Source organism: Hippopotamus amphibius, chromosome 16, assembly GCF_030028045.1.
Source record: "Hippopotamus amphibius kiboko isolate mHipAmp2 chromosome 16, mHipAmp2.hap2, whole genome shotgun sequence".
NCBI classification, from domain to species: Eukaryota; Metazoa; Chordata; class Mammalia; order Artiodactyla; family Hippopotamidae; genus Hippopotamus; species Hippopotamus amphibius.
Genome location: NC_080201.1, coordinates 52,661,342 through 52,677,292, shown reverse-complemented (window position 1 = coordinate 52,677,292; position 15,951 = coordinate 52,661,342). Strand labels below are relative to the sequence as shown.

The 15,951-nt window shown below is 55.2% G+C and overlaps 3 protein-coding genes across 7 annotated transcripts; 2 read left to right on the top strand and 1 right to left on the bottom strand.

The window, feature by feature from the left end:
• Window positions 1-14: 14 nt before the first annotated feature.
• Window positions 15-2,642, bottom strand: ERICH4 (glutamate rich 4). Its single transcript, XM_057712967.1, has 3 exons — window positions 2,447-2,642; window positions 1,026-1,283; window positions 15-81 (listed from the first exon to the last, which is right to left on the bottom strand). The coding sequence occupies exons 1-2, from the start codon at window positions 2,618-2,620 to the stop codon at window positions 1,062-1,064; spliced, it is 396 nt and encodes a 131-aa protein (XP_057568950.1). The 5' UTR covers window positions 2,621-2,642; the 3' UTR covers window positions 15-81; window positions 1,026-1,061.
• Window positions 2,643-5,294: 2,652 nt separating this feature from the next.
• On the top strand, window positions 5,295-11,038 carry DMAC2 (distal membrane arm assembly component 2). 4 transcript variants are annotated; one of them, XM_057713078.1, is made up of 6 exons: window positions 5,295-5,358; window positions 6,860-7,056; window positions 8,225-8,305; window positions 9,054-9,190; window positions 9,300-9,462; window positions 9,828-11,038. In XM_057713078.1, exons 1-6 carry the CDS (start codon window positions 5,341-5,343, stop codon window positions 10,006-10,008), a joined length of 777 nt encoding a protein of 258 aa, XP_057569061.1. In that variant the 5' UTR covers window positions 5,295-5,340; the 3' UTR covers window positions 10,009-11,038. The 4 variants fall into 4 exon arrangements, with proteins under 4 accessions (XP_057569061.1, XP_057569062.1, XP_057569059.1 ...); XM_057713076.1 differs by lacking the exon at window positions 5,295-5,358 and adding an exon at window positions 5,389-5,731; XM_057713079.1 differs by lacking the exon at window positions 8,225-8,305.
• A 2,757-nt stretch (window positions 11,039-13,795) lies between these two features.
• On the top strand, window positions 13,796-15,734 carry B3GNT8 (UDP-GlcNAc:betaGal beta-1,3-N-acetylglucosaminyltransferase 8). 2 transcript variants are annotated; one of them, XM_057711203.1, is made up of 2 exons: window positions 13,796-13,999; window positions 14,301-15,734. In XM_057711203.1, exon 2 carries the CDS (start codon window positions 14,319-14,321, stop codon window positions 15,510-15,512), a length of 1,194 nt encoding a protein of 397 aa, XP_057567186.1. In that variant the 5' UTR covers window positions 13,796-13,999; window positions 14,301-14,318; the 3' UTR covers window positions 15,513-15,734. The 2 variants fall into 2 exon arrangements, with proteins under 2 accessions (XP_057567186.1, XP_057567185.1); XM_057711202.1 differs by having other exon boundaries at window positions 13,856-13,926.
• The last annotated feature ends 217 nt before the right edge of the window (window positions 15,735-15,951 follow it).

Genomic DNA, 15,951 nt, shown 5'->3' with positions numbered 1-15,951 from the left:
AGCCAACAGTATGGTACTTCTTCAAGTAATCAAACAGAGACTTACCACAGCATCCAGCAATTCCACTTCTGGGTGTATACCCTAAAGAACAGAAAGCAGGGACTTGGATAGATATTTGTACACCCTTGTTCAGAGCAATGTGATTCACCATTGCCAAAAGGTAGAAACAACCCAAGTGCCCATTGACAAATAAAATGTGGTTGTACATACAATGGAATATTAATCAGCCTCAAAAAGGAAGGAAATTCTGATACATGCTGCAACATAGATGAACCCTGAGGATATTAGGCTAAGTGAAATAAGCCAGTCGCAAAAAGACAAATACTGTGTGATTCCACTTACAGGAGGTTCCTAGAGTAGGCAAATTCATAGAGACATAAAGTAGAAGGGTGGTTGCCAGGGGCTGGGGAAGGGGGGATGGGGATTTGTTGTTTAATGGGTACAGTTTCTGTTTTGCAAGAATGTATTTCACACTACTGAACCGTAGGCTTAAAAAGGTTAAAATGGTAACTTTCATGTTATATGTATTTTACTATAGTAAAAAAATTTACAGATAAACAGGTGAAATTAGCTTTAGTCATATTTTACTTATCCCAACATATCCAACATATTATCATTTCAGAACATAATTGATTTTTACAATTATTGAAATGTTGTGTATTCTTTTTATCATACCCAGCTTGGAAATTGAGCATGTATGTTACACTTACAGCACATCTCAGCTAGACCTAGCCATTTTTCAAGCACTCAATAGCCATCTGCAAGCACCTCAATCATATTTGCAAAGACCCACACCTCTCCTGCAACACACCTGCAGTGTCCCTGCAAATACACCTAGAGTTTCTCTGCCAACCTCTCACATCGTCTGCAAACACGCCCACAGCTCAGGGGCCCACCCCTCAATCTCATCTGAGACATTTTCAGAGAAAGCACTTGCTCAAGGAGCGCGTGCCAATGCCAAATCAACATTTGCAGGTTGATTTGACCTGCAAAATTCTCCATCTTCTTTGCATAAATTTGCATACCATTCATGTGTCCAACGGAAGCACATTGGCAGGGCCTCAAATAGTCATTTCAAAGTCAGGAAGGCGGTGGTGGCCTGGGGCTGGACCAGAGGCCCCCTCCTGCTTCCCTTCCAGCTCTCTGTCCTCCTCCTCTTCCTCAGTGCTTTCCTCAGCCTCCTCTTCCAGGAAGGTGACCAGTTCCTCCCGAAGTGCCCCCATCTCCAATCCCAGGCTGCACAGCTGGTGCAGCAACTGGACATCCACTCTGCGGAGGTTCCCCTGCAGGCGGGAAGCAAGAGTCAAGAACATCCCACCCCAGAGCGCCAGGGGTTAGTGTACCTCTGACTCGAAACCTGGGTGGGAGCAGGTCTCAGCTCAAGTCCCAATAAAGGTTCTTCGCCTGACCAAACTTTAGTCCGGATGCTGAACCTTCCTCCTAGGCCCATCAGCACTTCCTTGTAAAACCTAGTTTTAGCAAGAATCCCCCCTCCGCCATATCTGATCACTCTCCATATCTGATCAGCTTCCTCGCCCTCCACCCTCCTGCAGGTGATGGCGGATCACCCTGGCCTGCCTTCAGCAAGAATCCTGCTAGATCAGTTGAGCCAGAATCCCCCCTTACCCCTGACGTTTCCTCTTAGAAATCTCCTATCCTCTGACCCCTCCCCTGCTCCTTGGCTGTACATTCCCCCTTGCCCATGCAGTATTCAGAGCAGAGCCCAATCTCTCTCCTCTACTGCAAAATCCCATTGCAGCAGCCTTTATACCTATTAGCTTTGCCATCTTCAACAGGTGTCATAAACTACTTTCTCTTTAACAGTCCTGGCCGACAGCACATGGGTGGGATGCTCCCTGTGTCCCTGGACTGTAACTGCCATCCTGCTTCTGTCTCTGATCTCTGCCCTGTCTCCCTCTTGGTCTCTCCATTTCATTGTCCCTCACTGTCTCCATCTCTCTCGTCCTCTCTCTGTCTTGAGTCTTAGTCTTTTTGTCTCTCTTATTAGGTCTTCCTCTCATTATCTGTCTCCATCTCTCTGTCTCTACTTGGCTGTTTCTGTCTGTCTCTGCTTTCCTATCCCTGTCTTTCTATCTCTATTTCTCCGCGCCTGCCTTGGACTGTCTCCATCTCTCTGTCTCTCAGAATTAATCTGAGTCTGTCTTTGCTGTCACTCTCCATCTCTGCTTTCCATCTCTTGTCTCTCTCTTTCTGGGTCTCTCTGTCTCTGTCTCTGTCTATTCCTGTCTCTCACTCTTTGCATCTTTCTGTGTCTGTCTGTCTCCATCACTCTCTGGGCATGTCTGTCTCTGCCTCTATTTCTCTATTCCTGTCTCTCACTTTCTGTCTTTCAGAGTCTGGCCCTTTTTATTTCCATTTGTTCCCATTCATTTATCCACTCCCCCCCACCCACCCCATCTCTTATCCCTCCCAATCCCTCACTCACCAGCTCCTCCCAGATCCACAGCAGGCTCTGCCCGGCACCTCCAGTGTCAGCGCCTGGGGACATGAGGGTCTTACGCACCCTCTCCACTGGGGAGACCCCCCTCAGGGCCCGCGGGGGTGGACCCAGCCCTGGTGGCACGAGTCCAGCCTGCCTCAGCTGCGTCCACAACTCCATAGTCTCTGAGCCGTGGTGGCCAAGAGCAGGAAGTAGCAAGGTCCAGAGTGACCTAGTCCCCTGGGAAGCTGGGGGGGAGGGGAGTAAAGGGCAGTGGGCGGTGGGGGGGGAGGGCGCCCAGGCATCCCAAAGTCCATTCTCCACTGAGAATCAGCAGCTTTGTGTGGGGCTTTTTTTTTTTTTTTAATTGAAGTCTAACCTCAACTCTGCTAACAAGAATCCAACCTAAGCCCCTCTGGTGGAGGTGAAATTCCACCTCTTCCTACCTCTTCTCAGGCCAGACCCCTCACCGGTGTGTAGATGCCTAGATGCCGGGCCTCATCTCGCCCCGCCCCCTCCTGGGCCCCTCCCACTTCTCCTCCCCAGCCTCCCCTGCAGCCCTCTTCTGCACTTGACCTCTGGCTTCCCCTGGCTTGGTGCTTGCCTGTCTTCTCCACTCAGGCCCTCCCAGGGCTTTGCAGCCCGTGTACCTGAGGAGCCAGGAGCGGCTTCTCAGAGAGAATTGTTGCTCGGCCGGGGTGCCTCGGTGCCCAGGCGGCTACCCCACGGCTAAGCAGCCAGTTCTGCCAACCCTAAACTTGCCCACAGACATGATCACTAGCAGCTTGGGTCCTGCCATGGAGAAGGTGGGGATGCACTGCGGGCCTCCCTCAGCTAGAACTCCTCTTGCAGGAGTGTTAAAATTCCACCTATATGTCAATGGCTCCCAAGCCTCTGGGTCCAGTCCTGACCTCCAGACCACTACTCAGCATCTCCAGCTGAATGTCTCAGGCATCTCAAGATGAATGTGGTCAAAACAGAACTCTCAGACTTCCCTGGTGGCGCAGTGGTTAACAATCCGCCTGCCAGTGCAGGGGGCATGGGTTTGATCCCTGGTCCAGGAAGATCCCACATGCTGCAGAGCAACTAAGCCTGTGCGCCACGACTACTGAGCCCACGTGCCGCAATTACTGAAGCCTGTGCTTGGGAAGGAAGAAAAGCCCTCGCTAGCCACAACTAGAGAAAGCCTCAGCACAGCAACAAAGATCCAACACAGCCAAAAAACAAAAACAAAAACAAAAAAACAGACTCCTAATCTGAGCACTTCTTAGTATTTCCATTGCCCTGTCCCTGCTACCTCCCCCATTCGTCTCTTGTCTGGATGATAGCAGTAGCCTCTTTGCTGGCCCCCTGCTTCCCCCGTTGCCCTCTAAGGGCTGTTCTCCAGCTGGCAGAAATGATATTTATGTATGTATGTATGTATTTATTTATTAAGGATGCCCCTTAAGGTGGAGGTTTTCTTTTTATTTATTCTTAATTGTATTTATTTATTTTATTTTTGGCTGCATCAGGTCTTAGTTTTGGCATGAGGGATCTTCCGTTGCAGCCAACGGGCTTCTCTCTAGTTGTTGCACACAGAATCAGTAGTTGTGGTGCACAGGCTCTCTAGTTGTGGCACAAGGACGCCAGAGTGCAAGGGCTCAGTAGTTGCAGCGCAAGAGCTTAGTTGCCCCCTCAGCATGTGGGATCTTAATTCCCCAACCAGGGCTCGAACCTGCATCCCCTGCATTGGAAGGCGGATACTTAACCACTGGACAACCAGGGAAGTCCCCAGAAATGATCTTCAGAAAATGTAAATCACATCATGGCATGCCCCTGCAACAAAGAATAAAGCACAGTTTCTTGCGCACCTCTCTGACCCAGTCTCCCACCTCTCTCTCTGAAAGCTCGTCCCATCTCTGGGCCTTTGCGCTGGCTGTTACCTCTGCTTAAAACACTTTTCCCCCAGATCTTTGAGGAAATCTTGAGTTAGTTTGTTTGTTTATGCCATGCAGCTTGCTGGATCCACCCCACCCCACCCACCCCCACCCAGGGGAAGCCCAGAGTCCTAACCACTGGACCACGGAGTCCCAACAACCGCTCGGCTGCTTCCTTCTCATCCTTCACCTCCACTTAAATGTCACCGCTTCACAGAGGTCTTTGCTGATGGCCCTGTGCCCCAGTCACTCCCTATTATATTGCCTGTTTTTATTTGCCTCTTATCAAACACTGTCTGAAATTATCTTGCTTATTCATTTGTTTCTTACCCATCCTCTCCCTGCCTGGAATGTTGCCTCCCTGAAAAAAAGTCTTGGTCCCATAGCAACCTTACTACCCAGAACAGTGCCTGTCACGTGGTAGGCACTCAGTAAATATTTGTAGAAGGAATGAATGAGCAATTCTATCCACAGACTTCGTATTGAATTTTCATGCTGCGATGAAGCCTTGAACTCCAAACTGAAATTGCCAACACATCACAATACTAGTCTTGAGATTTCACCTCTGTCCTTTACCCTGAGGTCTAACCTCGCCACTTACTCGACCTTTCCCTTCCCTGACCCTGCTTTAAAGAATACGAAGACCGTTTCCCTGCGCATCTGTCCCTGTTCTAAAGAGGTAGCAAGTTAGAGCTAGAGGAACAGGGAAGCTCAAGGGGGGACTGTGAGCGCAGTCTGAGGGAAGGAAGATATTCCAACAGGAAGGACTGCCCACCCTCTCCTAGGGAAAGGCTGCCGAATCCCATTTTAAGGCCCGTGGGAGAGGGAGCGCCAACCGATCCCGAAACCCGAGAAAATAAGTTTGTGCTCCTTTAAGAGGAGGGCTGGAAAACGGAGGGGGCGTGGCCATACGACGCCCAAGCCTGAATCGGGTGGGTTGGATAAGAAAAGACCAGCTCCTTCCGGTCACGTAATGCTAGCAAGATGGCGGCCCCCAGGGCGGTAGGTGACCGAAGCTTCTAGAGCCTCCCAAATTAGTGTCCGCTTTGCTGTCTCTGCTTTCAGGGCCTCTGTAGGCGCTCAGGGAACAAGCAGCGAGGGGGAGCAGGTGGCCTGTCAGGGAGCAGGGAACGGAGACGTGTGACTGTCGGAGGCCGGGAAGGATCGGTGCAGGTCACAGGCCCATGGAGGAGAGAAACCAATGGGAAGCAGGGCGTGCGGTCCGAGGGAGCGCGCCCAGCCAATCAGAGGGAGGGATCCGGCTGCGTGGGCGGGGAGCCGAGGGGCTGGCGAGAGTGGGACTTGCAAGGAACGAGGGTTTGGTAGGGGTTGGCAGAAAAACTGGGATTTGCGGTCCAAGGGTAGGGAACTGAAGGTGAGGGAACCTCATGGGAGAGTTAGGAATTTTGATGGAAAACCAAAGGAATGTTAAGGGGTGGGGGCAGGATCCAAGAGGTGAATTTCGGAATTCCGAGGGAAGGACCCGGGGGAATTTAGGGGTAAATTTGCCATATTGTGGAGAGAATTTAGGAAGAATTGGGCAAAACCAATGAATAGAGCTAGGAAAACTTAAAGAGGTTGGGAGCTTAAGAGGAATTTTAAAGGGAAAATAAGGATTGGGGCAAAATTATGGGGAGAATTTGTGTTTTTTTGTTTTGTTTTTATTTATTTACTGGCTGTGTTGGGTCCTTGCTGCTGCACAAGGGGCCCTGTCCAGTTGCCACCAGCAGGGGCTACTCTTCATTGTGGTGCATGGGCTTCTCACTGCCTGGGCTTCCCTTGTTGCGGAGAGCAGGCTCTAGGCGTGCGGGCTTCAGTAGTTATGGCAAATAGGCTCAATAGTTGTGGCTCATGGGCTGTAGAGCGCAGGCTCAATAATTGTGGGCTTAGTTGCTCCTCTGGGTGTGGGATCTTCCTGGAGCAGGGATCGAACCCGTATCCTCTTCACTAGTAGGCAGATTCTTAACCACTGCGCCACCTAGGAAGTCCTATCAGGAGAATTTGGTTAAAGCAAAAAGAAATTGAGACAGGCTAAGAGAAAACTTCGGAGGGGAAATTGAAGGAAGAGTTTGGGAGCTTTAAGAGATAAGTTAAGGGTGGTTTAGAGAGAAATTAAGATTATATTGGGGAGAAAGGAACACATTATTCAGGAAGACTCTGGGATTTGGGTGAAATTAAGGGGAGAATTTGTGGGACATTAAGAGTTCAGAAAATAGAGGGTTTGAGAGAAAATAAGGGTTTGGGGGAAATTTGGGGGATAATTTAGGAAAACCAAGACCGTTTGGCCAAATCAAAGAGAATTTAAGGTTGATTAAGGGGAAGAACTTGGGGAAGACATGGGGAAGTTTTCCGGATCCCAAAGAATTGGAAGTTCTGAGAGGAGGATTAAGTGAGCAGGGAAGCATTGAGGAGGGGAAATTTGGGAGCAAAAGCAGGGGGATCTGGCTGTGCGGTGTCGCAGGAGGCTCCAGGCTCAGCCCATGCTCCACCTCCTCCTCCCCAGTCCCTGAGCCTGGTGACCCCAGTATGGAACGGGGGTACCAGTGGCATCCGTGGCCTGAGCAGGGCAGTGGACCCAGAGGGCAGTCAGTGGAAGGGGAGGACGTTGCTCCAGTTCCTGACTCACCGCTTCTATGACGTGGAAGCTATGAGGGAGTACCTGCTCCAGAAGCAGGTGTTGAAGGTGCAACAGAAAAATCGGTGAGAACCCCTGGCCACCATGACCCTGCTGTTCAGGCCTCCCCAGTCAGTGGCATCCCTGCCCTTGCCACTCCCGGCAGCCCTGGGGCTTCCAGTGCCAGCCTTGCCCACTTGCATCATCATTTCCAGCCCACATACTTTCCAAGGCCTCCAGCTCATAGAGGCAACTCAGTGCCCACCATCTCCTCTAGAAGGTCTAGCTGGCACTTCAGACTTAACACAGCTAACAGCAAACCCTTGGTTTCCCCCTAAAAATGTCTTTTCACCCCCAAGCTTTCTCTAAGTAATCCCTGATTCCTTTCTTTGAGTCCCTTCCCTCCACATCCAGTCCATCAATAAGATACCAGAATATCCCAAATTTGACCAGTGGTCACCTCCTCACTGTTTGTAGCCTGGTCTGAGCCCCTTCATTTTGTGGTTGGATTAGTGCGGTCACCCTCTAACTGGTTACCTTTCACCCCCTACAGTCTATTATGGTCTACACAGCAGCCAGAGGACTCTAAAGAAAGGAAAACAGATAACATTATACCACTTTGCTTAAAACCCTCAAATGGTTTCCAGTTGCAATTAGAATAAAAGCCAAACACCAAGGCCAAAAACCTGGCCCCCACTGAGCTTTGAGACCCCTTCCACGGACTCCCTCACCCCCGCCAGCATGACATCCTTACTGCTATCTGTTCGACCATCCTAATTCGAGCCTCTGAGTCTTTGCATTAACTGTTCTCTTGGCCTGGAAGACTCTTACCTTGATCTCTGCATTCCTTCCCTCAAATCTCTGCTCAGGTCACCTCCTCCAAGAAGCACTTAACACCCAAACTGAGTTAGCTTCCTCTGTCCCTGCCCCGATCCAAGCCACCCCTAGTCTGTCCCTCGTGTTAATTTTATTACAGAATGGATACTCTGCAACTTGTTCTTCCCGGTTACCTGTTTCCCCCAGTGAAATAACTTCACAAGGGCAGGGACAATTATCTGCCTTTTGATCACCACTATCCCCTGGCGTCCAGCATTTCATAGGCCCTCAGTAAATATTTGCAGTCTGACTCAGTCTGCCCGCCTCCCTGCCTGTCTCAGTCCTGTGCTGTGGACTCTGACCCTGTCAGCAGCACTGGGGCCTGGTGACGGGTGTGGTGCTCCCAAGGCTCACCCTCGGCTACTGTTCTCCCGGCAGGTCCTTCGCCTACATCAAGGAGCGGTATGGCCTCTACATCGCAAGTGCCTATTTTGTCCTGAAGCAGGGAGGCGCAGTCAAGTATGACAGCAAAGGTGTCAGAATGGGGTGAGGGGAGGCGGGAGAGGGGCTCTCTAAGCCCCGGGCTCTTCAGGCAGTCAGAAGGGCTTCTCCTCCCGGCTGTGTGACTACGGACTTGTTCCTGAGCTTCAGTTTTGTCATCTGTAAAATGGGATGGTAGTTGTGTCTAACCTACAAGGTGTGCTGTAAAGACATTTTGCAATCTAGACACCTGTCACAGGTCACAGGCTGGCTTAGCACGTGTGCTCGGTCAGCGCTAGGGCATCTTTTCTTTCCTCCTTCCCTCTCCTTTCTCCTTGCCTTCCTCCTCCTTCCATTATTTTTCCCCTTTATTTCCCTTCTTTTTTGGAAACACAATTCATGTAGGCCTCATCTAGCCCTCATCTTGGTTCCAATTATAATTTTCATTTGGCTTGAGCACTTTTTCCAGCACCTTCCTTAGAAACGGTGTATCTGTCTGAAAATGCCTCAATTTCTGCCCATCGACAAAGCTTCTTGTCTTATAGCTCTTCTCTCTCATGTTATCAGTAATCTCATCAACCCTCAGCTTCCAGGTATGTAAAATTGGCCAAACATTCCATCTTTGATGGGGTTGTCAGGAGATCCAATGAGACCAGACATGTAAAACCCTTAGTGCAGGGCCTGGTGTGTTGTGAGTGCACCATGTTCTCTTACGTGGGGCTGGGAGTGTTCTCAGGAGGTTGGGGGCCTGGGGGGCCCTGCTGACACTCCCTCTCTCCCCTTCCAGGTTTCAGGACAAGGAGTGGATGAGGCCACATGGGCGTGGCCTCTCCTCTGGTGAGCTCTGGAAGCTCCAGGAGGTGCCTATAGAGGCTGTCGACGCCAGTGGCTGTGCCATCAACTACCAAGGCCTGGACAACCTCTGTGAGTAGGGTGGGGCGGGGCGGGGTGGAGACGGGCAAGGCGTTCCACTTTCCCTTTCATGTGGGCTCCGGAAGGGCCCTCGGTGCCATCCGGCCTCTGCCCCCTGCAGTGGCCCTGAAGGAGCTCCAGTCGCTGTCGCTGCAGCGCTGTCCCCACATGGATGACTGGTGTCTCAGCCGCCTCTACCAGCTGGCCGACTCGCTACAGGAGCTCTCACTTGCTGGTTGCCCCCGAATCTCTGAACGGGGCCTCGCCTGCCTCCACCATCTCCAGTGAGATCTCAGCTCAGGCTGGGCCCTGAGCCAGGGAGGGGTGCTGTTGGGCAGTTCCTCCATGACAGACCTAGAGCCTTTGTGGTGGGGAAGCACGGATGAGCAGCGCAGGAGACCTCTGGGAGGATGGAGGACTCCTAGTCTTCCTTCCTTTTTGTTTTAAATGAAATTTCAAGATATTTACCCTGTTGCAGGACAGTAGGAGCCAGAGGTGTCCGTTTGTAATGAACACAGTGGGTCTCCTGTACTTGAACAAAGACTTCTATTAGAAAGCTAGGGTACACCCGCCCACCCCATACACCCGTACTCTCACACACACAGACGCCAGCCTTATGCGTCTTCCCCCCCATCTTGCCTCCTCCCAGGAACCTCCGCAGGCTGAACATCTCTGACCTTCCTGCCGTGTCCAACCCAGGCCTCACTCAGATCTTGGTGGAGGAGATGCTGCCCAACTGTGAGGTTCTGGGGGCTGACTGGGCACAGGGCCTCAAGTTGGGGCCAGAGGAGCAGTCCCGGGATACAGCCAGGAGCCCCATCCCTGCGTAGCCTTCGGGCCCCTCCCTGTCAAGCTGGGTCTCAGCTGGGCTTTGAGAGGCTAACAGCTCGTCCTTCTGGCTTCCAGTGGGTTCACTCAACTTGGGGGTCGGGCTGGGACGAGGGGCACTGGCAGATTGGAGGGAAGGAGAGCGTGAGGTTGGGGGGTTTGTTCCCCACTGCAGGGGTGCTGTGGCTGGCTGCACCCTGGGCTGAAGCTCACAACTCTGTCAGCCTGTCAGGCAGCCCTGTCCACACATGTCTCTCCTTCCCAGTTCCAGGAACCACCTTCTCCTGCCTCTTCAGGCCTGGGGGAGGTGAGGGCTTCTGGCTGCAAGTAGCCCCAGGGAGCTGCACCCTCCCTTGTGGTTCCCCACTGTGTCCACCTCTTAAACTTCTCTTAACTTTCGTCAGAAGACTCTTGTCAGATGATCCCACTTGAATGTGCTACTATTTTCTGCCAGGACCTGGCGGATAAAGTAGGCGCTACCAGCATTTTACAGGGATGGTTCTTCCCTATATGGGACGACTTAGCTCACTGCAGGCTGCAGCATCCCTGGCCCACACCCACTAAATGCCGGGAGTACCTCAGGTCCCACAGTGTTCCCGCTGAGTTATTGACTCTCAGCTACAAGTTCAACTTTGTTTGCTCTGTGAAAATTGATCTGGGCCTTTGAAATATTTTTGCTTTGCTCACTGGCCTGATAAGGTTTGCCAGTAGAGGGTGCTCGAGATGTACCTCGAGAGGAAAGGCTTTTCTTCCTGGCTCTGCTTAGGTGTGCTAGCTCAGCCGCCCTGCAGCGCATGGCTTCCCCCGTGCCTGCTTCCTGAAGCATCAGGTTGTCACCAGCTCCCCTGGCACCCCCACCCCCCATCTGGCAGTTCGGTAGAGGAGAGCCTCCACTGAGGCACCTCCCTGTGAATGCCTCTCCACCACACCCCTGAAGGTGGATTTCCAGTAAATTCCAAGGCACCTTACCAGTAAATCCCTTATTTTACTTTGCTATTAAAGTCATTAATTTTCTATATTAAACTTTCCCTATTCAAATTATCGTGTGGCTTTTCTCTCCAGACTGGATCCAAACTGATAGAGCATTAGCATCTGGAGTGTTCCCAGAGATGAACTCACAGATAAGATTCGGGGGTTGGTCTGGTCCTGCCTTTGGCTGGAGTGCATTGCTGAGCTCCCTGGCAGTAGGAAATGGGACAGGAGAAATCCATGGCACGCAGCGGCATCACAAAAAGGCTATCGCCTGGGGCTGTGATGCGGTGCCAGCTGAAGCACGAGCCCTGGGAGCCCCTCTGGCTGCTGCACTTGACACTGAGGCAGTAATGACAGTTCTAAAGACAGGGCTGGGCAGATTCCCTGGAGTGCCCAGCTCAAGTCACCCCCAGAACTGGAACGCTCCCATGACGGTCCCCCCCCCCCACTCACATTCTTACTGCAGCCCCAGCTGATACTGCTGAAGACACAGCACAGCATTTAGGTGTGCAGGTTGCTGAGTTATGACGGGTGAATTCCCCATCTTGACGGGTTTCTCAAGTGAAAGTGAGGGCACTGACTGGCAAGCAGTGGGATCCAGAAATCTGGAGTCAGGTCATCTGCTTGGACCCGAAGGAAACAGACAACCTGAACCCTCACGTCACTGGGAGCCTCCATTACCAGTGTGAGGAGACCACCAGCGATCCTGTGCACGAAAACCCTGTGATGGCCTCCCCTGCTGTCACTTGACCCACAAATGCCAAGGGTCAAGTCTCAGCCCACTCCAAGGGACAGGTGCTCACTATGACCCAGAAGGGAACAGCTCTTTCACTGAAGGGCGCGACTTGCACACAGACATAGAGTCAACCCTGGGGTCCCGCAGAGGAGTGGGTCTCAGGGTGTTAGGCCAGTGACAGCAGATCTCATTCCATCAGGCCAAGTTCACCAATCAGAGAGCACTTACTAGAGATTCTGGAATGTAATAAGTTAGCTAGTGCGGTGGCGGGGCGGGACGGGGCAGGAGGGGGGGTCCAGACTGCTTTCTTGGTTGACTGACTGGAATTTGGACTCAACAGTGACCTACAGAGTTACTAAGGCGAGAATCCAGAACCGCCCTGGCATAATCTGGAGAAGGGTATCCAAAGGCTTGGGGAGGCAGGAATGCTAGATGGGGTCCACTGTGTTCAACCCGCACACCCACCCCAAACGTTGCACAAGAAGGCACCTCTTCAGTCATCCTCGACATCTGACTTCACCTGTTCCAGCTGCTAAGTGGTTCCTCTCTCCTGACTGGAGCTTTGCGGACTGATGCACAGAGCAACCCAAACTGTCCACGCCACCCCTGGTGGAAGAACCTCCATGCCCTGGAAGATGACAGAGGAGCCAGGAGTCGGGGGCCTGGACCCCACCCCAGCCTGGGGAGAAGAGAGTGCTCCAGGAGTGCTCAGGGCCCTGCTGCAGCCCCCTCTGGCTTTTATTCCATCAATATTCCCGACCTTCTCCACACCCTGTTCCTCCATCTGGTCCCGCTGGCGCCCTTATTCAAACTTGGGGAGAGGGAATCAGCTGGACAGATAATCAACTGTGGCTGCTGCCAGACAGGGTTCCTGAGGTGATCTGGACACTTCCCAACCCAGGTGGGGTGAGGGGCGTCAGGCCAGGCTCACTGGGGGCCGCCCCTCCCACCCCAGGCTCCAGGAGGTCTGGGCTGAGGCGGCGCCACCCGCCTGCCTCCCCAGACAGCCTATGCAGCCCCGACAGCAGAGGCCTCTGGAGGGCAGGAACAGAAACGCAGGCAGACACCCTCTCTGGTCCCAGGGGTCACCGCACAGCTGTAGGCAGGGCCAGGGCCCCAGGGCAGGGCAGGCCCAGGACTGGAGGGAGGGATGGATTCCGGCCCTGCTGGGCAGGCAGCCCAAGCGCCCAAGGGAATGGAGGAGGTGCGAGGGTCAGCTCAGCTCCAGGGCTCCCGGTGCCCCCACCAGCCACCCTTCACTGCCTTTTGGCTCGGCTCCCCTTGCACCCACCCCTTCCATCTGCTCCTCCCGGCTCCTCCCCTGCTCCCTTCTCGGCCTCTCCCTGGCCCTGGCTCTGTTCGCAGACTCCCTGCTCTCTGCCCCCACCCCCGCGTCCCTCCACCTGCCCCTCCGCATCTCTCTCCACCCTCCCCCACAGGGGCGTCCCTCATCTCCAGCCCACCGCTATCTCCACCTTCCCATCCTCTCTCCTAGCAGCTTTCTCCTCTGGGCCTTCCTGAGAGTCTCTTATCTCCTGTCTCTCCTCTCTGCCGGCTCCTGGGGTCTCCCTGGCTGTCTCTTCTTTCTCTGCAATGTCTGTCTCTGTCTGTCTCTCCTCCGCCTCACCAGCCCCCTTCTCCACCGCCACCCAGACTCCAGGCGACACCCCCCACCTCTGGCAGGGCCACCCGTGCCCTCTCAGCACATTCACTGCCCGCCTCCTCCCCTGGCCAGGCCCAGCCCCTGGCCTCCGGCTTGGCCACTTTAGGACTGTGCCAGTCCCTGGGCCATTCTGACACTTCCCAGCTCTGGCTCCAGCGGCCCTCAGCCTCACCCTCCCTCGGACTCTCTCCCAGGCCCTCGGTTCTCCCCTCCCTGGCCTGCTGGCTCCCCAATCTCTGCAGGCACCCCTGCACCTTTCCTGCTGTCTCACCAGAAAACCAGCCCTAACAAGCCAAAGCCTCATCCCTCAGGTCTGCCTCCTGCCCTCCTCCCCCCTCCCCTCCTCCCTCAGCCCCGCCCCAGCCCCTCCCGGCCCCTGGGGCCCTCCCAGCCTCCAGCTCCCCTCCCCGCCCGCAGACCGGCTGGGCTGGGCTGGGCTGGGCTGGAGAACAACGACACCGGCACCACTGGACGCAGAGGGAGGCAAGGAAGAGGGGAGGGCCAGACTAAGGCCCGGGGCGCTGGAGCTGGCCTAAGCCGGACCCGGAGGTAAAGAGGAGGGAGCAGTGACTGGTGTAGGGGCTGTCGGGCGAGGAGGTGGCCCCAGCGATCCTGACTCCCGGTGAGGGGGATGAACTGGGAGGAAAGGGAGGTTGGAATGGCGGAGTCCCTGGTCTCTGGGGAGGGGATGGGAAGTAGGTAGCCTCCCTGGTTTCTAGGAAGGTAGAAGAAGCTGGGCTGAGTGGAAAAAGCAGGGTGTTGGAATGGGAGTGGAGCAGGGATTCGTAGGTCCGGGAAGAGAGGAAAGTCAGGGTTGTCAGCGGAAGGCTGGTTTAGGGTCTGGGACTACGAGAAGCCCTAAAGAGGTTGGCAGGTACCGGGGCGTTCCCTGCACCTCAAAGGCCTCTGTGGCTCTTTCGCAGCTCCCACAGGGCCGGGTCATGCGCTGCCCCAAGTGCCTTCTCTGCCTGTCAGCGTTGCTCACGCTCTTGGGCCTCAAAGTGTACATCGAGTGGACATCTGAGCCTCGGCTGGGCAAGGCCTACCCGGGACCCCGCAGCACCCTGCTGGGCCCCACGCCAGCCAGCCCCGAGCCCACCCTGCCGGCTAACCTCTCGGCCCGTCTGGGCCAGGCTGACCCGCTGCCCTCGGCTTACTGGAACCAGCAGCAGTGGCGGCTTGGAACCCTGCCTGGTGGGGACAGCACTGAGGCAGGAGACTGCCTCGCTTGGGGGGCTGCTGCCGCTGCCGAGATCCCCGACTTCGCCTCCTACCCTGAGGACCTCCGCCGCTTCCTGCTGTCAGCAGCCTGCCGGAGCTTCCCGAGGTGGCTGCCCAGGGGTGGCGGTGGCCAGGTGGCCCACTGCGAGGATCCTGACGTCCCCTACCTGCTGTTGGCCATCAAGTCAGAACCAGGGCACTTTGCAGAACGACAGGCCGTGAGGGAGACGTGGGGCGGGCCAGCTCCCGGGGTCCGGCTGCTCTTCCTGCTGGGGTCCCCGGCAGGTGAGGCGGGGCCCGACCTAGGCTCCCTGGTGGCCTGGGAGAGCCGCCGCTACAGCGACCTGCTGCTCTGGGACTTCCTCGACGTCCCCTTCAACCAGACGCTCAAGGACCTGCTGCTGCTGGCCTGGCTGGGCCGCCACTGCCCCGGTGTGAGCTTCGTCCTGCAAGCCCAGGATGACGCCTTCGTGCGCACCCCCGCCCTGCTGGACCACCTGCGTGCCCTGCCGCCCAGCGGGGCCCGAGGCCTCTACCTGGGTGAGGTCTTCGCCCAGGCCAAGCCCCTCCGGAAGCCTGGAGGACCCTTCTACGTGCCCGGGTCCTTCTTCGAAGGTGGCTACCCGGCCTATGCGAGTGGGGGTGGCTATGTCATTGCGGGCCGCTTGGCACCCTGGCTGCTGCAGGCGGCGGCCCGCGTGGCCCCCTTCCCCTTCGATGACGTCTACACCGGCCTGTGCTTCCAAGCCCTGGGCCTGGCGCCCAGGACCCACAAAGGCTTCCTCACAGCCTGGCCAGCAGACCGCGCTGCCGACCCCTGTGCTTTCCGCGACCTGCTGCTGGTGCGGCCCCTCGGCCCCCAAGACAGCATTCGGCTCTGGAAACAGCTGAGGGACCCTCAGCTCCAGTGCTGAGACTTGGAGGTGGGGAGGGGTGGGGAGGGGTGGGGAGGGGCAGGGAGGACAGACCCTGCCTGGGCCTGGGCGCTAGCCCCTTGCTCAGTCTCTCCTTCTAGGCCTCGGTGCCAGGAAGGAGGTCCTGGATTGGAGGCTGCTTCAGCCTCCCCCTCCGTGGGCCTCCCCAAGAGATGACAGACAGTCTCTGTCTTTTTGTTTTTGAAAAATGTGCACTCCCCACTCTGAGGCCTGGAATCGTCTCTATCCACGGGCCCTGGGGTGGTCTACAAAGCTCGGCTGCATGCTGGCCTTCACACCAGACACTCTCCCCACCCTTACTGGGCAAGGCCAGCTCCGATGGCCTCCTGGTCACCTTGCTGAACACCAGCTTTGACCCGTTCTATGGGAGACAGGAGGCCATCTCCGGAGGAACCCCACCCACAGCCTGTTTGCTGAA